Source organism: Cinclus cinclus, chromosome 10 (genome assembly GCF_963662255.1).
Source record: "Cinclus cinclus chromosome 10, bCinCin1.1, whole genome shotgun sequence".
NCBI classification, from domain to species: domain Eukaryota; kingdom Metazoa; phylum Chordata; class Aves; order Passeriformes; family Cinclidae; genus Cinclus; species Cinclus cinclus.
In genome coordinates, this window is record NC_085055.1 from 10,566,349 (window position 1) to 10,590,084 (window position 23,736).

General features: G+C 42.7%; 1 protein-coding gene across 2 annotated transcripts in view; it reads left to right on the forward strand.

The window, feature by feature from the left end:
• Window positions 1-23,736, forward strand: part of LPP (LIM domain containing preferred translocation partner in lipoma) — a 298,039-nt gene that overhangs the window by 213,956 nt on the left and 60,347 nt on the right. For both annotated transcript variants that reach the window (XM_062499363.1, XM_062499362.1), the window contains one exon: window positions 14,721-14,844. In XM_062499363.1, the coding sequence (XP_062355347.1) occupies window positions 14,721-14,844 (124 nt within the window). The remainder of the gene's footprint in view (window positions 1-14,720; window positions 14,845-23,736) is intronic.

The following is a 23,736-nucleotide window of genomic DNA, read 5'->3' on the forward strand; positions in this document are numbered from 1 at the left end:
TTATCGATCCAACACCAGCCTAGCATCAACAAGTAGCTAAAAATAATGCAGGGTGAAAAAAAACCACCTAACATCTAAATATAAATCTGTAATGCCTCAGTAGAGAGAATTGCATTTTCTAATCATTCAGTCAAATTGTTTAAAGATTGATTAATACTGGAAAGCTTTATGTTTCCACCTTGGTCACTGGTCTCTCCTTCTCCCAAATCTTTTTTTAAAAAGGCAGAAATTTCTTTTCCCTTCCCTCCCAGTTCTCTGGTAGCTCTTCCTTTGCTTGTGTGCCCTTTTCCATAAGCCCCGCTGGCCAGTGGAGCAGTGGGAACACCATGCCACATTTCAGCCCAGCCACATTCACAGAGCTGTGCTGGCTCCTACAGCCACCTTCCAAAGAGCAGCATGTTAAGGGAAGTGAAGGGGTCCAGGGGACATGTTGTGTCACTCAGGGCACCAGTCTTGCCATCTGCAAGCTGACACAGCTCCCACAAGCTCAGCTTGTTGTGTTGTGCCACATGGGCTTGCCACCCACCCTTAACCGTAGCACAGGTGGAATGAAATAACACACAGACATGGAGAAAATGGTGAGAATGGATTTTTTTTCCCCACCCGTCAGCTGGATGCCTTTGAAAATCAAAGGCTAGAGTTATTTCTTTCCTCGGGAACACATGCCAAGCAATCGTGCTCCATTGTTGCTGGCAGATTTGTTTCTGCACACTTCAGACAGGAAGAGCGGCACTCTCAGGGCGAAGACGCTGGCACGGTGTGAGTGAGATGGGAAGAGGGGAAAGAGCCTGCAAGCAATTGGCGGGGAAATCTGCAGGGCTTTGCCACGTTCCCTAGCAACCCACGGCCCCAGAACCGCTTCCAGTGGCTCCTCTTCATCAGTGCAGCTGCATGGGATGTGCGAAACTCACCGTGGTCTGACTGGCGCTATTTTGGTGGAAAACACGAAGCGTGTGATTGCAGCGCTGTCGTGGGCATAAGGGCTTTGGATTGCTCTCTTGCACAGATGGGAGCAATTCACAAGGAGCGTTGGGAAAGTGACTTTCTGTTCTTGCTTGAATGTTGTCTGGTACCAGCTAGTAAATACCGTCTTGTGGCATAAAGACTTTGCAGTGAGTAGATTCGATAGCTCCCCTACCATTTGTTTTCCCCAGAAGGTGGTATTGCAGGGAGAGCTGGCATCGATGTTTCTGGAGTAACTTCTTTCCTTCAATCCACTGCAAATACACATGGGTTTTTGCACAACAGACACGTGGAGCATTTTGCAGTCTGGGGCACCTATGGTGATTTTCTGAATGCTTTTTGCCTGCCATTTCCATGCTCCTGGCCAGACTCACTGCATCCTGTCTAGCTTTTGGGAGGTTTTAATAGAGATTCAGCACCAAGTGCCAGATGGGCATTCCTGAGGACTAGGACAAAAGAAGCCGGCTGTTTGTCTAACACAAATATTTACTGCCCATACAGTGGATGCTCTGAATGTGCTGCCTCTTGCACCTGGAGTCAAAGCTGGAGATACAGCATTTTGGAGATGGTAAAAGCAGGACAGGGCCTGCTTAAGGACCCAGCTTCTTTGTCTTAACCTTGCTGAGCAAACTTTCTTTGATTTAGTGTTTGGAACAAAACCACCAAGTAACTCAACACTGCATATGAGCTTCCTTTCCTGTAAGCAGCTTCAGCCCTGAAGATGATCCATAGGGCTTTCAGCTGCCTTTGCTCAACTCTGTTGCAGAATATGTCACAACTGCTATCACAATCACAGAAGCATAAACAGTAAAGCTGGAACAGACTTGAAGATCTGTCTGCTGCTCAGAGACAGGATCAACTCTGCCTAAGCTATTTTTCACAAATATTTGTTTGTTCCTACTCTGAAAAGCCTTGGTGATGGAAATAACAGACTCTCGCCAGGCAATCCCTTCCAGCACTTTGCTGGCCTCACTTTCTCCTCCTCTGTGTTGCAAACCCTCTGAAGTGTTTGATTTTCAGATGAGGGTCCTACACAGGGAGGAGTCCTGCCTGAGTCCCTTATTTAATAGTGTAAAACCAATGCAGAAGGGGGAAAGGGAGCATGGAGAGAATACATTGTATTGAGAAAAAGAAGAGGAAGGAGTCTGTTTGTGTTTGCTGTTCTCAACTGTTTTTCTAGACATGCTGGTGAAATTTGCATGGCTCTTACAAACAAGCGTAGATGAGGAAGGAGGTGGAGGAGGCGTGCTTGCTCTGGAGGTCCTCTAAAAGAGGGAGCCCGCTCCTCAAAAGGAGCCAGGAGAGAGGAGGCCCTGAGAAACATATTAGCTTGAGCTGGGAGTTGGTGACAGGAGCCCATGGAAGCCAGACTGACACATGCCCCATAGATGGGGACAGAGACTTTTAACTTTATTTTTTAAGCAATCCCCAGAGTGTCACCTGCAAGGAAGCTAGTTTCAATCACCCATGTCCTCAGAGAGTGGGGTCTTTGTCTGTGGTGTTCACTCTTGGTCTGGCAGACTGGAAGCCAGTTTTCTTTCTGTGTCATATGTTCTGTGAGAGACAAATGCAGCTGAGAGCTCAGGGGGCTGCAGATAGTCTGGTCTGGATTTGAACAGCCTTGTTGACTCAAATAGTGCCTCTCAACCAGCCAATGTACACCTGAGTACATTGCTCTCTTTGGCTCTCTTTTTGGTTGAGCTAGATTCTCCACTGCTGTGTAAATCAGTGAGTTCCCTGGAGCGACTCTGATTTGCACCATCTGAATGTCTAGCCCATCCTTTTCAAGTAAATTCAACAAAATTTTATATGTACACCTTTGTTTTCGCCTTCAGCCATTGCTCAGTCAACCTGCGAGCTGCTCAGTCATTAAAACACAGGAGGCTGATGCTGTTGTGGCTGAACAGGACATGAAAATGGTTCATGGACAAAGGGATCTTTCCAATATATCAAAATGGTCCAGGCACAGTGTTGTGTCCAGCCACAGCTCTCAGCCTCCTCAGCTCTGACTGCACATGCCACCACCTCTGCCAGTTCACTCCATTCTCCACAAAGTACTGCTCAACCAGTTAGTGAGATAAGCCTGTTTCCAGTCCAGGATGGATGTGGACAGCCTTCTTAGCTGAATCTCTGTACATGGAGGAATGTTTTGACAACTAAACATGGATCTCATTGAGCTGTCAGTTTGACTAACTCTCCCAAATGTCTCATTTATTGAGCCATCAGACTTTTCCCGACCTCCTCGTACTCAGTCCCAGCCTCACACAAAAGTTAGCACAGAAATACAGCTTGAGCATGGCCTTCTGATCAGGGTGAGTTTCTTCAAGCATTTGATGCCTTGAGCAGTGTAGATCATTATGTCTGTATGTTAGTACAGTGACTGTGCCCTCAGGATGGCAGCAGCCTTAGAGGCTGCAGCTGGGGAAGTTAGATTCCCTTCCTTAGTACACTGCCTGGTTAGGCTGCCAAGATCCTGGGGCTTTTTGAGGCTGATGGCAAAGCAGAGGATGAGAAAAAAACAGTAGAAAAGCTCTGAATCTAGGGAATCCCATATTTCCTTCTGGCTCCAGCACCAAGCAGAATTCCTTCTCCTTGCCCTTTATTCCAAAAGTACTTCTGTACCTGTAGAACACAGCACAATTCCCACACAAGCACAAGGCCCTATGCATTTACCACCCTAAACATCATGGCCATAAAAGTAGCTTTCCATTTAGCTGGAAGGCATGCCTGTGACAAATGTGGGATCACACACTGCATGTGGCAGGGAAAGTGGAAAGGAGGATCATGTGGCATTGAAACCTAATGTACTACGTCCAGGAGGGAATCTAAAGTGACATTGAGAGTGTAGTGCTCTGCCCTGGGTACCTTTTATCCCATCAAACACATGCCCACGCGCGCGCGCACACATATTTGTGTGTGTCTGGAAGCATCTGACCAATCCCATAGACTGGAAATGCTGAGTATTGTTAGCATTGGATAGTTCCTGTACAAAGGAAATTATTCAGTAAAATCAGCTGACACTGATGGCTCTCCTTTGCTCTTGCTTCCCTGCTTGCTCCCTGCTCCACCCTTCCATTTCATACAGCTCCTTTCACATTGGTGTTCCCTAAGCCACTCTCCCTGTGGTGGGTGCGTATCTCCATGTGCCCTCTCTGCATGGACTGCTGCCAGCTCTGGAAGCTCCTAGCCAGGCTACACATCCCATCCTCCTCTTTGATGCTGGGCTCTGGCTCAAATCACTTACTGCATACTTCCTCCACAGTGGTTTTCCCCTCTTCCTACCAGCACTTCTCTCTTGCCTTTGTAGTTCTGCCTTTTTTAATTGCTGTATTTGTGTTACTAAATGCTAATTGCTCTTTCCCCTGCCTCCCTCCCCATGTGTTCAGAGCCCTCAAACCAGACCTGACCTTCACCTCTCTGCTCCTGGGGCTCTTCTCCTCCAAGGGCCATCTCCTGCCCTCTGCACAAGCAGGATTCATAGGATCTACAATAGGAATGGAACAGCCAACTCACTCCTCTTCCAGCAAGTTGCAAGGAAAAGGTTGAGACCCTTTGAATATTGAATAGCCATGGTGAAACTTCCTGCAGCATTTTTTTGATAGCACATAACCCCTACTTCTTTGCCTCCCTGCCACAATTTGGCCACCAGTTGGGATGTTCTGAGTCTTCAGCCTGTGGTTCTCTCTGAGGAAAAATCATTCCTCTTCTCTTGCTGCCCTTTTCTTAGCTCCCTTCCCTTGTGATAGTGGGAAATTCCTGAGCAGGGACACTTTTTCAAGGGAGGCTTAGAGCTTTTATTTGAGTAATACTTTAGTGCCCTGGACTCTATTACAGGAGAATTATGACTTTGTTGAGAAATTTCTACTGCTGTGAGCCAAATGAGAGATCATTTTTGTAAGTACATTGGGTGAAATAAATTATAATCTAGATGATGGGCATTTACTGTGGCCTTTTTCCTCCAAGTGCAGTATAGAATTTGGCACTGCTTTGTTCTGAAAATATTATTTCTGATTATCCTGAGGTAATTCATAGTGAAACATGTACAAGTCTCTTCTAAAGCAGCAGTGCTTAGGCTATCAAGATGACACTCACTCGAGGCTGCAGCCCTTCACTCTTTCCTCCTTCTCTTCTCCCTCTGCTCCTGATGGCACTGTTTAATTTCATCACCTCCATCCTTACTGTCGGTATGTCCTGTCCTCTGCCTGATGTTGCTCAGCATCACAGTAACACATGCAAGTGCAGGTAATGCCTTGTGGGTGCAGCTGTGCCATGAGCTGGCTGCCAAACCCTTCCCCAGAGTCTTGTGAGTGAGCAGCATCAGGTCTGAGAGTAAACTGCCTGCTTTTGGTGGGGACCTCCATAAAACAGAAGCTGAAGGGTTCTCAAACTTTTTAATCACCAGTGATGGCCAATTTCAGCCTGGTAGTTTTGTGAAGAGGCCGTTGTCCTTGCTTGGGCTGGAGATAGAGAGGCCAGGGCTTGCTGGTAGCAGCGTGGTCTGCTCAACACTGACGGGCCAAGCAATTGCTCCTCATGAATTAAATAGCACATGTTTTCAAATGGTACTTGACATGATGTTAGATGACTGAGCTGAGATCCAGGTGACCTACAGATACCTGCAGAAGGCCCTTCATGAGGAGAATTAGTTGTTTTAAATGCAGTAAAACTTCAGTCTCTTAAAGGTCAATAAAGCAATTCAGCAACAAAACCATCCATATAGATGGTATAAAATATAGAGATGCTTTAATTGAGGTAGAGATGAGGTGAACTCTGATCTTTACTGCTTACATATTGTCTTGAGTTGTGTCAGTATCCTTTGAAGACCTGGAGGTGCAAGCAAATGAGGTCTCCCTCTGACTTCAGTGAGTGGCAATCTTCTCATTATTATTTGCAAGTTCTCTTTTCTCTTGCATCACTGAAAAAGGTGTCACTTTGAAAAATTTTTGTCACTCTTGAAGCACACCTTGGCTGAGAGGTGAACACAATAAGATGGCCTGAGCAGGATCCAGATGTCTGGACTGTCTCTTACATTTCTGCCTCCTTTTTCCTGTCTCAGTTACCTGAGAGACTCAAAGTCAAATGAAGGATCAAACTCAGGGCTTACTTACTTATTCTGTGCTCTCTGGCATATTTGGAGCTCTCTGTCTTCTTTCCAAAGAAACTTGTGCCCATTTTGTTAAAAGGGTTTGGCAGCCTCCAGTAACCTCTTCAAGAAACATGGTCTGTGCAAAGTTAAAGGAAAAATAGGAAAGCTCTTAGAATGAAAGCAGCTATGCATAAGGAAAAGAGAACAAGTGATTCTGGGATTGAAACATGAGTAAAATGGAGATATCTCCCAGTTATGAAATAAGGAAGAAGCTTCTGAGTCCAGCAGGAATGTAATTTGCTTTTGCCACACTGCTATTTCCTCAAATATTATTCTTATCATTTTATTTATACAAGACTACTGAGGGCATGTTGGGAGACCAATGTTTGTTTTGAAGATATTATAATCTTAAGAGACAAAATGTAAGCACATGTGAGTGAAAGGAGGGACAATTTTGGCTAGTAAAGGTAATTAATAATAGTCATGATTTGTACTCATTCAGCATCTTTCATTCAAGGATCTTAAAGCATTTTGTAATGAAGAGTTCATTGAGCCTCTCAAACTCTCTTGAGACAGCCAAGCATTATGAACACGATTTATAACAGCAGGGTGCAGGATCAGACTGGTTAAGAATATTGCTGAGGATAAAGCTCAGGAATCCTACCTTCCAATGCTATGGATGTTGAACCAACCACCTGCTCTAGTCTGAGAAGCCTTTTTTTTTTTAATGAATACTGTAATTTATATATATAATATTTTAATGTTAAGCAAAATATGTAGTCTTCATTTAAGTCACTGGTGTCCTGGGAAGTGTAATGGCCCATGTCACAGTTGACTAAAAGTGAGACTACAGATAGTGGGTTAAACACACTTGGTTAACCATTTGTTTGCTGTTACAGTTTTCACATGAAAAAACCTTATATTAAAACCTGTCTTGGTGATGGAAAGTGATGTGATTTTAGGTTTCTTTGTGTATTAAAACAGAAACACAATTTGCATATTTCAAGTATCTTTTCTAGCCTATTCAGGCTTCTGGCAAGAAAGCTATATTTAAACTGTTAATACAGTATGAATGCAAGTTTCATATGCAAAATTAGTACCATTAAAATGGTGGGATTTATTTTTCTTTTGAAACAAGTGATGCTCCGGCACTTCTTTTTTTGTTACCTGCTAAGGCCCCGCAGCTGGGGCCGCCTGTTTTTTCACTGGGTGCCGAAGCTGAACCGCAGGGCAGGTGGTGCTGGTGCAGGTCCCAGCCCCAGTTTTGGGGGTGAATGGTGGTGAGGGAGGTCTGGGGAGCTCCCTGGGCGCTGCGGTCGGCGCGCCGGCCGCGGTGTGAGCCGGTCGCACCGTGTCACCCCACGCTGCCCGTGGAAATAGTTCAGCCCTGCCTTTCTGAAGGGCTTTGCAAATAGAAAACGTAATAAAGAGCAAAGCTCAATTATTTCCTTGGATTTTAAGGGTGCTTCTGGAAGGGTAGGCTTTGGAAGGAAGGCGCTTCTTTCAGTCGTTTCGTTGTGGCAATGAATCATCTGGGCGAGTTGAGTACTGTGTCAGCAAACACATTAGTATGAATATCGAAGCGTTCCCATTTTTATTACGTTTGCCTCTGTGCTTGTCCTATCAGATGGGAATATGGCTTGGTCGGTGGTGAGACCGTGAGCCATTGGAGTGCCACTCACTGCCACTGGAGCCCCCCACAGCTTGATGTCTTTCAGCAGTGCCACCTTGGACTGGCTCAAGGGAGTCTGTACAGGTCTTGAGGCTCACCAGCTGCCCAAGCAAGGAGTCCTAGATGCACTGTGCACCCCAGGATCTACAGCCAAGATCCCAAGGAGTGAATTCAAACTCTTGTACTGCAGTTTGCTGTGCAGCTAGGGATGAAAGCTGTGAGACTGTTATCTCCTATGGAAGCTTATGGCTCCTGCTCTGAAATGCAGATTTTGACCTGTTGATAGCAGTAAATATAATGCTTAATTAATTAGTGCTTTGAAGGCCATCCTGGAAGCTCACAGTATTATGATGGGAAGAGGAGGGGAGTTGATAAGCAGCCTGTAGGGTCTTTACTGCTGGTGATGATCCGTCGGAGTAAGAGAGTGCTTGACTCTGAGCCTAGAGAGATGTGGCAAGGCAAGCAGCTTAGAGCAAAATAAAGCCTTTGATCTTGAAACAAATAGATGAGTAAGCATTGGGCCTTCTGATGTAATTTTGTGGAGCAGACTGAGCTCTTCCAGCCAAAAACAGGGCTAAAATGGTACACTCTCTTTTTTTGTATATGGGTATATTAATGGTGCCTCATTTTCTCTCTCTCAGTGGTACCATCCAGTTGTTCCTTGAGTTCTTGGCTTTTTTAAAAGTGCCTAAAATGTCTGTTACCAAAATAAGTGGGGTTCATGGAAAAACACAAAACAACCTGCTCCCCTTTTCACATGAGATGAGCCTTGACAAGTAAAGCATATTTGTGTAATGATAGGGCCAAGAGGCCCCAGGCAAGATCAGGCACTGCTGCTTTTGTTTCTGTATATACATTTAAGCACCAATGAGATATTAAAATGTAGTATTTTATATGTGAAATAGAGCTTAAATCTGCTGTTTCCTCAGATAACACATAAAGGATTTATTACTAGAACCAGCCACTGCTTTGTATTTTATAATGGGAAAGGGTCAATGTTGCTCCACAAAAATCTTGCACATCTGCTGTTAACCCAGCATATATAAACAGTCCATAGTGTCCAGCGGGAGCAAGGACTCTCCAGAATAGCAGTGGAAGGTGTCATTTAACACAGTAATGCTCAGTGCAGAAGCCAGAAGCAGATGGTGGTGTTTACAGAGTATCCAGTTTTTATAATACCTAGCAAAAATAACCAGCCCTTCCAGATTCAAAACATTAGTGAGAATATGAAGAACAGCAAGAAAAGCTACTTAGTCTGTTTACATCTAATAGCATAAAACACTCCAAGGATAAAACAGTCATGTTCATTTGTTACCACACTTGATGTTTAATAAAATGCTCTGTTTCTGTGTAGTCACTTATGTTGCAGAAGCTTACACAGCTCTGTGGCACTGATTAAAACAGAAATATTGTTAAACCCATTTTATGGAGTAATTAGGGTACATGTATGGTGAGCCTGTTGAATTCAGTATCAGTACACAAAGACTGAGATTTTGGGTTCGTGACTGTAAGCTAAAAGCTCTGCTCTGGTGAGTCAAAATAGACATCTCTATGAGCAGCCTGATTTTTAGAAGTCCAGGAAACTTCTCAGTTCTATAGTGATTTTGCATTCTGGCTCTGCTGTCTTTTAAAACTGTCAACAAGATACCTCCCCTTCCTACCTGTCTTCATCCCAGTTTCACAGTGTAAAAAAAAAAAAGAGATAATTGTTCAAGATTGCAGGCTGTGAAGTTAAAACAGAGGAAAATACTTTTATTGTTATTATTACTCAAATTCTGTGTAGCTTAATGCCACAAGAGATCACTGAAACTAAGAGCTTAGCAGGATTAGGACAGGCAATGTGCGTGGATAGCTAAGTGAGGATACAGTTGCAATAATGAAGTTTAAAAATAAAGAAAAATATCCTCTAGAGCTTTGAAGCAGTTACAAAACTGTCCTATTTCAAAGCCAGGCAGAGTTAAACAAATGAGGGCTCTGCTGGCAGAACTGCACCTTCTGGATTGCTGTTTTGCTGTGGGGTGGCAGGGCAGGTAGGCAGCGAGGGGAGCGGTGGCTTGTTCCACTCCAGCATGTCCCAGAAGAGCATTCCCTCCTGGCAGCCCAACACTTGGAATTTTGGTCTTCTGGTGTGGGCTGGAGGGCACTGGCTGTCAGTGGGTATCTCCTCATGCGGGGCAGCTTCTTCAGAGGATCTTGATGAGCTGTCCTCTAACCAGGAGTAAACCCAGGAACGTGCATGCTGCAATGATTCCAGGCAGAATCCTCTTTTCAGGAATCTTTATGTGCTCTGGCAGCTGTAACCTTTCACTGGGAAAATAAATCAAGAATTGAAATATTTTTTTCTAGTGCATCTCCTCTGTAAGAGTTGGCCTTAGTTATAAACTGAATTACAGCTGTAGGCAATCTTGATACTTCCTTGGGAGCACAACTCATGAGAGATGTGGCATTGTGCTGGATTTCTTGCTCTGAAAGTTTGCAATTGTTTTGGACAGTCAATAACTTAAAAAAATGTGGTCTTTGTCAAACCGTTGAACAAAATATTATGCTGCAATACTTTTTAGCTGATGATTAGTTTTGGTGAGTGAAAGGACTACCTTTTTGCAGTTGAAGCAGGAGGAAAAAATAAAGTAACTATCAATGAAAGATGTTTCTGGCTGCCTTTCAGTTCCAAATTCAGCTAATTCTGCCTTCTTAAAAGAAGATAATTTCCACGTTTCCGTAACTGAGAACATGCAATTGAAGTTATTTTCTCCCCAAGAGAAGAATCTTCTTCTACAATGTTTGCAAATGGGCAAGAAAAATGACCACATACAGTGTATTCTGAATGATGGTGCATTCATCACAGCATCATCTTCATATGTCTTTGCAGATTTTGCACTGCAGTTTTTACCCATATGGGTAAATATTTATGTGGGGTGGGGAAAGTTCTTGTTAGCAAATGCACCAGACTGCCTGCATAGCTCCCTTTTCTGGGCAGCCTGTACATCTGAGACAGGTCTGGAGTAGAAAACATGTGCCAGGGAAGCACTGAAACAAGTATCAGCTTTGTGTACCAAAATAATTATGCAGTGATTCCACACGACTGCTTCTTTTGGCCTGGCTTTTCAGGAACTGAACTTTAATAAGGAAGATGAGCCAGATGTTGCTGCAGCATTTTGATAGTGGCACAAGCAATTAGCTCCCTTTGTAGCGTGAAGATACTTTCTGCTACAGGGCTTAACCCTGGAAGTGCTGGTGTTTTCCTTAATATCCCAACTAAATATGCAGGACAATGTTTATTTAGGAATGCTTTTACATCTGCATATGCTACTACAATCCTCTTCTCTTCCTGAGCTTGCTCCTGCAATATTCTCTTCCCTGAAGTTGCTCAGTGTTTGATGACAGTAGCAAAGGAGGCACTCAGGTGCCTATGCTTCCAAAGCATAGTTCCTCCTACCAGCTTTTTGTGAGCTCTATTCCATTTTTGTGGGTCAGTTTATCATCCCTGATGCTTCTGTGGTCAGCCAGACAGAGTGGTGCTCAGAGTCTGCAAGTCAATGCAATCCCTTTCTTTGAGCTGTGTCTAGCTAAAGAAGTGGATATTTGTGTGCATTGAGGCATCATGGAGAAAAGAGAATGCATGAAGTTAACTGCTAGATCAGACAGCAAATTGAATTTCTAGACAGCCTTGATTATTGTACAGATCTGGAGAAAATAGAGGATGTTTAATATAAACAACAACACCACAGCTCTGTTTTGTAAAGAAAGCCAGAGTTGTATTTTTACCCTGACCTAACAAAGGAGGAGGAAGGAAACTGTTTTGCTGAAAGAAGCATTTTATATTGGACTAAGGATACACTTTCCTCTCTATGTTTGTGTGCATGTCCCTGCAAATAGCATGTTCATATGCATGAAATGCATTTTCCTAGAGGCACATAATCAGCATGTGCCATGGGAGGAAGAAAACGATGTGCCTGGCACTACCTAAATGCTGCTCAAAAAGGCATAGCATTTTAGTCAAAATAAGTTAAAGCATCTCATAACACTGTGGTTGGTATTTGTTATTGCTGCTGACATTGGGTACTGGATAGGAAATCTGCCTGGTTAGGAAAAGTGCAATGTAGATAAAATACGAGAGCAGCCTATTTATTGTGTGTATGAGACAGTGTGGCCTCCAAAACCAAAGAGAGTCAGACAAAACTGACAATCTGCAGATTTTGGTCTTTCAATTTAAAGGGCCTAATCCAAGCCCTTATGAATTAGTTATGGAGGGTTCTCCAGTTGGGAGGTGTGGGAAGCCAGCATGGAAAAGAGGGAGAGGCTTCACTCACCTTCTGCCAAAGCCTGGCTGTGGTGGCCTGCAGGTGCAATGGCTTTGGGTTGCAGAGTGTTCAGTGTAGGTCTGAGGCTGGAAGGTGTAGGGCTCCCAGCAGCCTGGATCCAGGATTTATCTTTGCCTTAGAGCCCATGTGTGATGCTGGGCAAATCGCTTCAGCTCCATGTATCTCACTGTCCTTTTCTGTGAACAGACTGTGGCTTGTGCCTTCTGTTTTGGTCCATTTATATTACAGGTCCCAAGGGTAAAGGCAGTGTTTCAGATGATGTGTGGACAGAGCCCAGCAGAAGAGACTGGTGATGGCTAAGGGGAAATACAGGGATGGGGGCCAACATCAGCTTCAGACTGTGCTGTGCTCTCCATGCCAAGTCTAGGAAAAAAGTATCTGTTGACAGAATGGCAGTGGTCATTCTTTTCTGCATGGAAACTGAAATAGGTACAATAACTGGAATAGAACCTCGAGAAGCTGAGTTGCCAGATTGATTTCTCAAGCTAATAAATCCTTGGCTGTACTTGCTGTGTTAAAATATATGTTCAGGCAAGATTTGTGATCAGCTCTTAGGAACAAGAGAGCAAAGGGAAAAAACAGGTTGTTCCAAGATTGTCTTGCATTTGACACCTTTAATTGACTTATTAATAAACTTTTTTTTTTTTTTTAGGATTAGCCTATATATTATTTCTAATTAAGTAGTCATAGACTAGCCTCTCTAAAAAAGGTCACAAAGCTCTGGCCAAAGAAGTCTGGGTGTTCTATTCAAATACTACTTCTAAAACTTCTACTCAAATGAATGGCCTTATCCACTCTAAAATATGTATCCCTCAGAGATGACACTTATGTGACTTAGAAGGCAAATGCCGGTGTGCCATACTGCCTGCCTCCCCATGTGAAAGTGTAAGTTGTGGCAACCCAAACACATCGGCATGGTTGCATTTGTACAAAAAAGTTGACTGCTCTGTATGTGGACATTCAGCATTTCCAGGTGCACAACAGCTTCCTCAGAACAATTTCTAGGCAACTAGAATTCCTGGAGAAATGCACAAAATCTTTAAATGTTGTTCAGCAAAAAAAATCATAAGAAAAAAAATACAAACATCTGTGGGAAAACCTGAATGTGTGTTAGGTCCAATCTATGTTCTCAGTCAGAGAGGCTGAATTTGTGGCAAACAGACCTTGCACAGCCCTTCAGGGAAATTCATCCAGCCTAGGGCTTATTCCAGGTACACTTTTTTTTCCCTAGGGGGACCATGCCACCCCTCTCCCTTGTGAACTGCTGCTACTCTGCTACAGAGTGGGTTTTGGCCAGGCAGTGGTTGCAGCTGCTTCACTGAGTGTGTGCACAGCAAATTCATCCCTTCCAGGGAGCCCAGGCATTTGCTGAGGCCAATAAGTGAGAAGGGTGATGGCACAGCCTAGCATGAACCCTAGAAAAGTATGGTGGCATCAAGAAACATGCAGGTGTTTGGGTTTTGGGACTGGATGATTGAAGTATTATCACAAAGTGCCGTTCTGAGACCTTCTCTAATTGACTGATGTCTCATTTGAAATCTCCTTCTTGCCTGACAGAAAAAAAGCATGGAAGCATATAGTTAATTCTCTTGAAGTGCAGTGCTTTAAAGCTGCTGTTTGCTATTGAACATCACTGGCTCAATAAAGATTCATCATGTCATATGTAGTCCCTAGAAGTGGTCAGTGTATTGTTTCTCCAGTGATTTTTCATTTTCTTGCCATTTAAGTAGTTAAGGAGAATGGAGAAATGTTTCCTTGTTTATAACAGAGGTCCACTCCTTGATGTAGGCAGCAATTAATCAATGAAATCATTTGCTTTGCTGAAATGTTTTATAAATAACTTAGTTTTCATATGCAAGTGTTTCAAGAACGCAGTGCACACCAGGAGAGCTGGTATCAGCATTTTTTAATCTGAAATGACCGAGTTTCTCCTTATGGACACCAAACTTAGCTTCTTCTAAGAAACTTCTAGGCATAAGACTATTTCTGTCCTTCTCAAAATATACCATACTTTTGGTGTTTTCCAGGGAGAAGACTCTCTGTTCTCTCTGAGGCAGGCTGCAAATACTATATGCAGCTGTTAGCTTATGAAGGCCAAGAGATCTCAGTTTCTACACATCTATTAAAACCTTTGTATCTCTAGTATTAAAAATCTGTGGACCAACTCCTGATCTCACTGATGTTAACAGCAGGATTTGTGTCAAAACAAACAAGAAGAGAACATAACTAGCAACTTGGGATTATCTGACTTCGTCCGTATACTCTACCACTGTAGAATTATCTTTTTTGTTGTGTTGTTAAGTGATGGAAACTTTTAGCAAGTCTGAACTTAAATGCTTCCAAAGCCTTTTTCAGTTCTGGAGAACTTTTGTATCAAGTTATTATTGGAATAATCTTCTGCTTTATTTATTATTATGTGCTACCCAGTAGACATCTAATTATGAGGCACAGGATACTTTCCATTCTAGGAGGATATACAGTACTTCACTGGATGTTCTTCAGAGTCCATTTTCATTACATTAAATAAGGTGTTTACTTGCTTGAACACCTTGGGTCTTAAAAAAAGACAAAAAAAAAGACAAAGAATGAAGTTCAACACTGAACAGCCAATATATCCCCTTATTGTGTGTGAATGCTTTTATATCACATGACAGACTGTCCTTTTTTTTGTTTTCAGAGTGGGTATCCAAGCCCTGGACCTGCATCAAGCACTCCTGCCTTCAGGCCTGAGGATGAGCTGGAACATCTGACCAAGAAAATGCTGTATGACATGGAGAATCCTCCCTCTGATGACTACTTTGGTGAGCCATGTCATAAGTGTCTGTGGACCTCTTCTGTATTTACTGGGTTCAGTAATGGTAGGCCTGACAGCTGCACTAGTAACATACTGACACTCATGTTGATGGATGTGCTTTCCATGCTTGGGCTGGAAATGTAATCATCCATAGGAATTCCTCTGTAATTTCAGCATAAATCTCATGCTCACTTACTGTATGTTTATAGTCTTACTGGATATAAAGTTGAATTTTTCAGTGTCTGGTTCATTTTCACACCATCTGTCCCCAGCTTCCAGGCTACCAGTCTGAATTCAGGTGCGGTTGCTGTCGTGCCTGCCTGCCCCATCCCTTCTTATTGCAGCTGCAAAAAAATCTGGCAGTGTAAATGTGTTCTGCTTCCAAGGCATGGATTTTCATTTTCTGTGTGCTGGCACAGATTAAAAGGAAATCCATTTTGAGTCAATCAGGTTAGTTACACATGGGGACCCAGAACTGGGTCCAACAAATACAGGTAAGACAAATCTGGACTGATTGGTTCATAATGGTGTCATCTTCCTTACCTGGAAAAAGATAAGCATCTAATTTCCTTCTTAAGTGGTATAGAGTATAATTATCTGAGACATCTATAGGTGTAGAATTATATCTTGCCTTTACATGAAACATAGGTGATAAGGCCTCTGAACTCTGCATTGAAGTCAAGAGTCTTGGGCACTATTGATGGATCTACCTGTGTGCTTAGTCTCTTACAGGCTTGGGTAATGATGTTATTATGAAACAAACTGCTGCAGTTTGTAGACTTGAAGACTGGGGCAGGCCATTCATTTTGTCTTCTTTATCTTCCTTTATGTCATCATTTCTTAAAAATACATTTAGATTGTCCCCAGGTCTAATTGCTATAGAGTTTGATTGGACCAAAATATTTCTGGCTTAAAGAAACTTTCGTGGTCTGGTTTAGTCAAAAAGTGGGTGGGACCACAGTTTCACTGACAAACAAGGATCTTGCAGTGGCAAGGATGTTGCAGTGGCAAGGACCTGATAATATGAGAAGATTAAGGTGTTCTCATCAAACAAACATTGTCCTTGTAGGTGGGGTTAGTATCAGTCCCAATTCTCTATCAGTACCTATAACCTTCTGTGGGCTGCACCCTAATAACCAAAATGTCTTCTCTGTAAACACTGATAGTCATCAGAATTGATGACTATCACAGATCTGAGGCGTGAGTGGGAATGGCTAACTGAATAGAAAATAGCCAGGTAGCATTTTCTGTGTTGCTGCCTTTGACTTCATCTCTGCCCATAGCCATTTGGGTTCACGCTCATGTTTTAAGCAGGAGGCTACAGCCAAATAAACATACTTAGCCATTAGCTGGGCAGGTAAGAGGAAGAAACTCTTTTCCTGCCCTCTTCAGGCAAATGGCTGAAGCCCTTAAGCATGAGATCTGATTACAGCAATTTTCTTAGTGCAGAACTGTGTGGCAGGAGTTGGTTGATAGACCAAAGCCCATTCAGTTTTCCTTTTAGCCCAAGAAGGTAGGCAGATAAACAAAGAAGATTCACAGACTCCAAGGTCAGAAAGGACCTTGCCATTGTAGTGCCTAATGTCCTACTCTCAGCTTCTCCCAGAAACATGATTGAATCATGACTTAAAAAAAAAAAAAAAAGACCTAATCTTATCTTAAAAACTTTGAGCAATGGTGAGTCAACCACCTACCCTGATAAGCTGTTCAAGTGATTAATTTTCCTCACAGCTCGGAAATTGCTTCCTGAAGTGAAGCTTTAGTTTTGTTTACCACTTGTATTTATGAAGCTGCAAAGCTCAAATTTTGCAGACTAATATTGTATGACTAATATTGCTCTGCTCTGTTTGAGAGGGTGGTACATCAAAGTTTCTTAGTCCAAAAGGGATGCATAGCTGAAAGGGTGGGAACATAAAGTCTCTCAGTGTTAGGTCATCAATTTGGCTATCAGATGGGAGGTCAGAACAATGCCATGCCAATAGCTCTTAATTCAGCAGGAGACAAGAAAATGGAAAGGAGGCTTCAGAGCACTCAGATGTTTTGCCGGTGTTATTTATATAAAGAGTAGCACAATCAAAGATGGAATAATCATGCATGATGCACTGTGGGAAAATCAAACAACAACCTTAGTCCTACCTTGGGTAGGTCTTGTGTAATTACCAACTGCACCTGATTGATCTTTTAATTGCACTGCATGCCACTGAAGTTTATCTCTGAGGTGGTGTCCAGCTTTGGCATTCCTGATGTGCCAAAGAACCATGTGTTGGGCTGAACATCTCCTCAGCTCCCTAAGCATGCTGTGCCCCATACAGCCCTCTGGGAGCATTTCTATCTAACAAAATACTGAATGCTGGAGCACAACTGCTTTTTATGCTTAGGTACAGTGAAAGAGATAGGCTGCCCTCATCTTCCTAGGTAGGTTTGCTCCAGCTAAGGCTCTCCCTGGGTCTCTGGAGTCATAGTGGATAAAGCTTTCTGATATGGCAGTGCAGGCTGGGAGTTTTATACTAATTCTGGCTATGTCAGAACTAAATACCCATTCCTACTTGAGCTGTCAGCCAGGGCCTTTCAGTAACTTTGTGCTCATGTGGAAAGAACAAATTAAGTGTGGGAGGGAAGAAAGAGTCTTTCAGCTTTGGTTAACTATCTCAACCAATATCTCCACCCTTGCTCTTTAGTTGTTTAGCATGGCAGTGTGGACTGTACAGGATTCATATGGCACATTGATCAAATAATCTGAAAAAGGACAAATGGGCAGAGACATTGACTCTGATTTGTATTAAATATCTTGTGCCTGAGGTCTAAATGCCATGGTAATTGTAGCATACCAGATAGCTGTCAGCTAATCACTTGTATTAGTTTGAATTTAGAAAACTGAATTTCAGCATATTAAAAGTTGGTTAAGAGGAGATAGGGTTTGAATTGAGGAATCTAATTAACCTTGCTAGAAAGCTGCAAGGCGTTATATTAACTCATGAAAATAATTTGTTGGAATAATTACATTTGAACTGTCAGGCTAGAGAAAGGTCATTTTACTTGGTCTGCCAGCACTCTGGGATCTTCTCTGTAACTAACTTCCTTCTGCAAGTTCACTCACCATATCTCTGGTTTTCAATCAAGCCATCTTTGTTCTGTAGTCAGCAGAATCTGCCCTGCAGTGGGCAGGGTGAAGGTTCCTGGGAAGGAAGAGGAGTAGGAGTCACTAAAGTTGTCTCTTTGCCCTGGAAATACTGTCTTGTACTGCTGGCAGACCTGCTGAGCTGAGCTGAGCTGAGCTGAGCTGAGCTGAGCTGAGCTGAGCTGAGCTGAGCTGAGCTGAGGAACAGGGCAGCCAACACTTCCATGCAGTCTGTGCTCACTGCATCTCTCTGCAGCTTCCCAGGTGGAAACCACTGAAGGTGGTTTCAGAGTTGGGGGAACTGTTGTAGGCAGGAGTTGCTCACACAAGCACACAGCTGACAGCAGGGCATGGATCACACTGCCCTCCTGGGGAGCCTGGGAGTGTGGTGGGAGCCAGGAGCAGCATGCTGGAGACACTTGGGAGCAGCAAGATCACGGCTGGCAGCTTTGTCTTGCCAGGACTTACCACAGCAGCATGATCCAGTCACTGGGAAATCCTCTAGCTGCCATTGGCAAGGCAGTGCTTAAGCAAGGAAATATCACTAGGCATAATAATTTTACTTTAAATTCCTGTGAATTTTTAGGAGTTAAATGTGCATGTTGAGTATTCTGCCTAACTTAACTTTGTTAAGACTGCACTACTATAAAAAGTCTAAGCACCCCAATCATTGGTATATGTCCCCTCTTACCCCCTTGTTGGTTCTGGAGTAACTTGTGGAGTACTCTTGGGAAGTCATTGACAGATCAGCAAATTAAAGTCTTTTAAGTTCTAAGCTGCTCTTCCTTCTTTACTGATGATTAAGTTGCTGATCTGTGGTAGTTGGCTGTATTTAATCAAATCCCTTTTTATTAGAAAGGAGTCCCAAATGTCTTATGCTCTGTGCAGTAGGGATAGTTTCTCTCTTTCACAGCCCTCCCTGTTGATAAATGTACTATTGTAGACAGGCATGTCTGATTTGTTTGGAAAAAATAATACTTAGTGGAGTGGAAATTGGGTAAAGTTGAGGGAGGAGAAATGGATACTTATAGGAGATTAAAATGAAACTATCAAAATTGTTTGTTGGCCGCCATGGGAAATTACAGCCCTTGATTTTGCATTTTAAAAAACCCAACCAAATACACACACACAAAGATCACAACTGTTCTGGACCACTGTTTCTAGTCTTATAGAAAGAAATTACTTCTGGCAGCTTATCAGTCTCTATCACCATGCAGACAGTGCTGATTAAGACTGGAAAAGTGCCATTGGGGCCCCTCATCTCCTGTTGCCTTCTGGACTATGTCCCAGCTGAGTCACTCCCCACAGCAGTTTCCCTGACTGGTGGGAAGAAACTCTCACTAGTATTTTATCAAATATACTCAGAGCTACCAAAGGAACCACCAATTTTATGTATTGGATAATGTAGCAGTCTCCTTTTGTAGTTCCAACATGCTGTAGAGATGCACGTAGTGAGAAGAGAGATGCTAAAATCACCCTGTGGGAAATACTCAGTTTGTGCAGTAAAGGAATCTTGGTTTAACTCTGAACTGATAATTGAGGATATTTAGGTTTTTTATGTGTATTTTATGTGTATCTCCCTGGCTTCGACAATGGGAGAGGTGGTTCAGAATTGGGTTGAAGAGCAAGGCCAAGAAACAGGGAGCTTGACTTTATTTTCCACTTCTCGTCTTGATGTCTTGACCTGTGGCAGATCATTTTACCTTTCCAAACTTATTTTTTTCCTTTTTCACCAAATTTTCTGGACATGATTAGGAGCAGCAGTCATATGTGAATCCCCCATGGAGAAGCCTTAATCTCCAATGGTTCTTTGAGATTCCATGTCACAGTTAATATAAAAGAATAAGTGACATGAGTATTGAATCTGCCAAGGCTCTGCCAACCTTTCCCATCACTGCCTTTTCATCTCCATTTGGCTTCCATTCATAAGGTAAAATTCCTTCAGTAGGACCAGAGATCTGGTATCCAAACAGTGTTGAATGTGTTCCCTAATTTTACTTCTTGAGAGCCAGGACATGGGTTAGCAGGTAGCATTCCAAGTCAGGTATGGGAGAGAGTGTGTTAGAGTTGTAGGAAATTCAGCTGAGGAGACACACTGGATGGTCCAGGTATGACTTCCTTTGGTTCATGGTGTCATTGTTTCCTTTGGCATGGCTCTGAGCATTGTACAGTTCCAGAGGCTCTAAACTGAACATGGTCTGTGTTGCATTTCAGTCTTGGTCAGGTGTATCAGCAGCCTTTAAAGAGGCACAAGTAGCCACTCGGTTTCATCTGACTTATTACCAGAAAAAGAAACTGAAAGCTGTCATATCTTGCCTGTACTCTTAGATCTGTTCTGAAAAGGTTATCATTAAAAGAAGCATATTATTATTACAAGAGCATAATTACATTGTAATTTTGCCAGGTAATGTGATGTGTCTTTTGTCTAAAGGCAGGGGTTCTGCTGCAAGATGGTGTCTGTCCTCATTTGAGCAACATCTGGGTCAGAAAATAGTAGGTTAGACTTTCAACAACTGATGAGCCGACAGTCATTTTCTGTTATGTAACTGCTCACAAAAGCAGGAAGAGCAGGCATATAATGGGGACCCTTTTCTCCATTGTAGTTAAAATCATTATATTTTTATGTTCAAGCCATATTCCAGTGTTTGCACACAGGCTACAAAGCCTGGGAGCAACCTCTGCTCAAGGAGGTCACAGTGCAGCATCATCAACATCCAGCGGCCCTGTTGTGGCCTGCCGCAAGGGGAGTCACCCTCCCTCTGCTCCCCAGGGGCTTTAATTAACTTGGTAAATGGCTTTCAGAGCCTGTTTCTTCAGTCTCACTTCTGTCAATACTTTCCACTCTCGTCTAGCTTCTTTTCAGGGAGTCCTCTGCCTGCCACCATCCTGGCACAGTAAGTGGAGGTAGAGTAAATGTATAAGGGTAATCTCAGTGCAACCTAGGCAGTGAATTTTAGCCCACAGTTCCAAAGTAAGAAGACAAAAAAAGTAGGCCAGTGATTGGTTGGAGAGCAAAATATACCATATCTACATGCGCTTATGTCCAGCCATGAGAAAGGCAAGAGGCTGTGAGCTGGTCTAAGTTGCTTCTCAAGCATTTAAAAGACTGGAAATAGATGCGCAAGTTTGATTCTTCCTGTTGTTCTTCCTGATCCTATCCCCATCTTACTCTGTATTAATTCTGGGAGACATGCTTTATGAAGCTAAGCACCTAGTTCCTTTTATTTCATGGATCTTAGCCTTATAAAGGCTTGAGTCACAACTTTTAAATGAAGATCCAGCAGATGTAGCAGTCAGGAATGAGAGAAGGTTGCACTTCTCTAAGTCCTGAGCACCTGGTGCCCACATGGGCCAGGAGACAGGAGATTCACTTTCTGTTTTCCTCTTCTTACCCATACAAGAGTGGTCAAGACTTTGCAACATGAGTGTTTCTGAAGCACAGTCTCTTCAGAGACTACCACAGCTTCACAGATGGGATCTAAATCTTGTTTCAAAACCACAATTACCCTTTGTTACGGTAGGTCATAAAATCCCAGCTGGAACAGGTAGCAAGCAGCATGACTTCTGTGTTTTTAATTCCCTGGTTTAGCTTGAATTGCTGGCAGTCAACATAGACATATTTGTACTTTTAAACAGAACTGATTTTTGATGCAGAAGTTATTTAATGGAGAGTAAGTTCAGAATACCAAAGCAGCACTTTATCAAAGGGATTCCTATGATCACCTGTATGCTGTGAAAGAGAGGTGGGTTTCAGTCCATGAATGAAATTAGGTTTGTTCCAAAAGTTAGTAAATAAAAACTGGTAATTTCCTTCTAAGAGGAGTGAAATGTGATAATGAAATTCAGGGATATGTCTTTCTAAAGTACAGCTGTATTCTACATGATTCGTCAGCATGTTTAAAAATTAACATGACCATGAAAAAAAAAATCCGTGAGGGTGGTAGATACTTCCTTTGTTGTGAGTGGGCCCTTAGTGTGGTAGGACCTGTACAGATGGATAGGAAAGCTCATCTTCTTTTAGAAAAACCTTTGAATGATGATGAGGCTATTAGCCAACCCCCCATATTTAAGAGTCCTACATGGAAACAAACCAAATCTTTCTACCTTAATTTGACATACAGTTCAGACAATCCATCTTGTTCATGATGAACTTACAAAGTAAACTCTCTGTGGCCTGAAAGGGCTGAAGAATTGATAGTGAGCCATCAAGTTTTCATCTGTAGTTCATTAGTCTGTGGCTAACTCAGATCATTAAGCAAAAATGGGACCAATCTGCTGGCTGTTTCCTGCTCCATATGAAATGAAATCTGCAAGGATGTCTTCACCTGATAAAACCTATTGCATTAAAAAATTGTGGCATCTGGAGGACCCCTGGTTGGGAATCTCCTTGGTGAGGCCAGGAGCTGAAGATGGACTGTTAGTCTAGGATGTACAGGATGGAGAAGATTGGTTTTCCTGTTTTGTGGAGATGAGTGCAACCAGGAGTTTCCTCCATCTGGGACATCATAAGCTCTAAATTCTCACATACAGGTATTTTGAGATGCAGCGGTGTGTTTGCATTTGTCTATGAATGAGTGAGAATGTTTTTCTGGACTGTAATACTATAGAAATAATTTTCACTTCAGATAGAGCTTTGGAGTGTTTAAAGCCTAAAGACATTCTTTTGTCATGACTTGTAGCTAAGTTGTCGAGTGAGGCACAAGCATTCAGTTTTGGAGCTGGAGTTAGAAACCCTTCCAGCCATGCAGTCTTGGATAAATCATTATCCCAATAACATGAAAATAGTTTAATTTGTTTCGAGTTAGTTGTGTACATGACCTGACAGAAAGGAACCCTTTCTTTGCTTTTTGAAACCAAAACCAGCTCACCTGTTCTTTGAAGCTGGATGCACTAAATTTGCACTTTGCTCCCATGTTCCACTATGGCTCATTGTGCTGCAGTAGCATCCAAAGCTGTGGTCACACTGTACTATGTGCAAATTAAACATGTAGGAACAGGGTGCATCCCTCTGAGTTCTGAAACTGAAAATATGTCAAGGACTAGGAAATTACTGTCCCTAATTTACAAACAAGGGGCTGACTGGCAGAGTTAAGATGACTCACCCAGAGTCATGCTGAGATCCAGTAGCAAAGTGGGAATTGAGCCTAGAATTCCTTCAGGTCCCATGCCTTGCCCAAAGTTATGGCCACACTCTTTATTTTATGTGAAAATCAACCAAAATGGACTTATGAGCCTTGTCTGAAAAGAAATCACAACCTGGGGAGGCTCTTCCTAGCACGCAGTGCAGAAACCCAATTTTGCAGTGTTAGCAACAAGGCTATGAAAACAAGAAAGGGGGGGAAATGTGTTCCAGGATCACACTTGATCATTTTAACTGCTGTTAATGTAATGTACCCACTAATGTTATCACACTTCAGCATTTAGATAGTTCAGGGCTATTAGGAAAATTGATAATTTGCCATAGTAATCTATTACTTTCCACTCTAGCAATCACTGTTCCACGGAAGTGGGGCACAGTGTGGCATTTGTTATTTCTTCTTCTGGTAGCATTTGTCTCATGCTGTCTTTTTTTGATAGGGTGGTTTGTCTTTTGCAAGTAGCTTTTGGGGGTATTTTAGTGTCATTAACTCAAAATGAGTTATTTCCAGTGGGGGGAAAGGACAGATTTTATCTGAGAGTGAAATGTGTTAAAAAAGAAGAATTAAACAGGACTGTCTCATTTGCTGAGTGTTCTCTAGCCTCTTCTCTTCTGATGGAAATGCATCAAAACTGTTTGGTTTT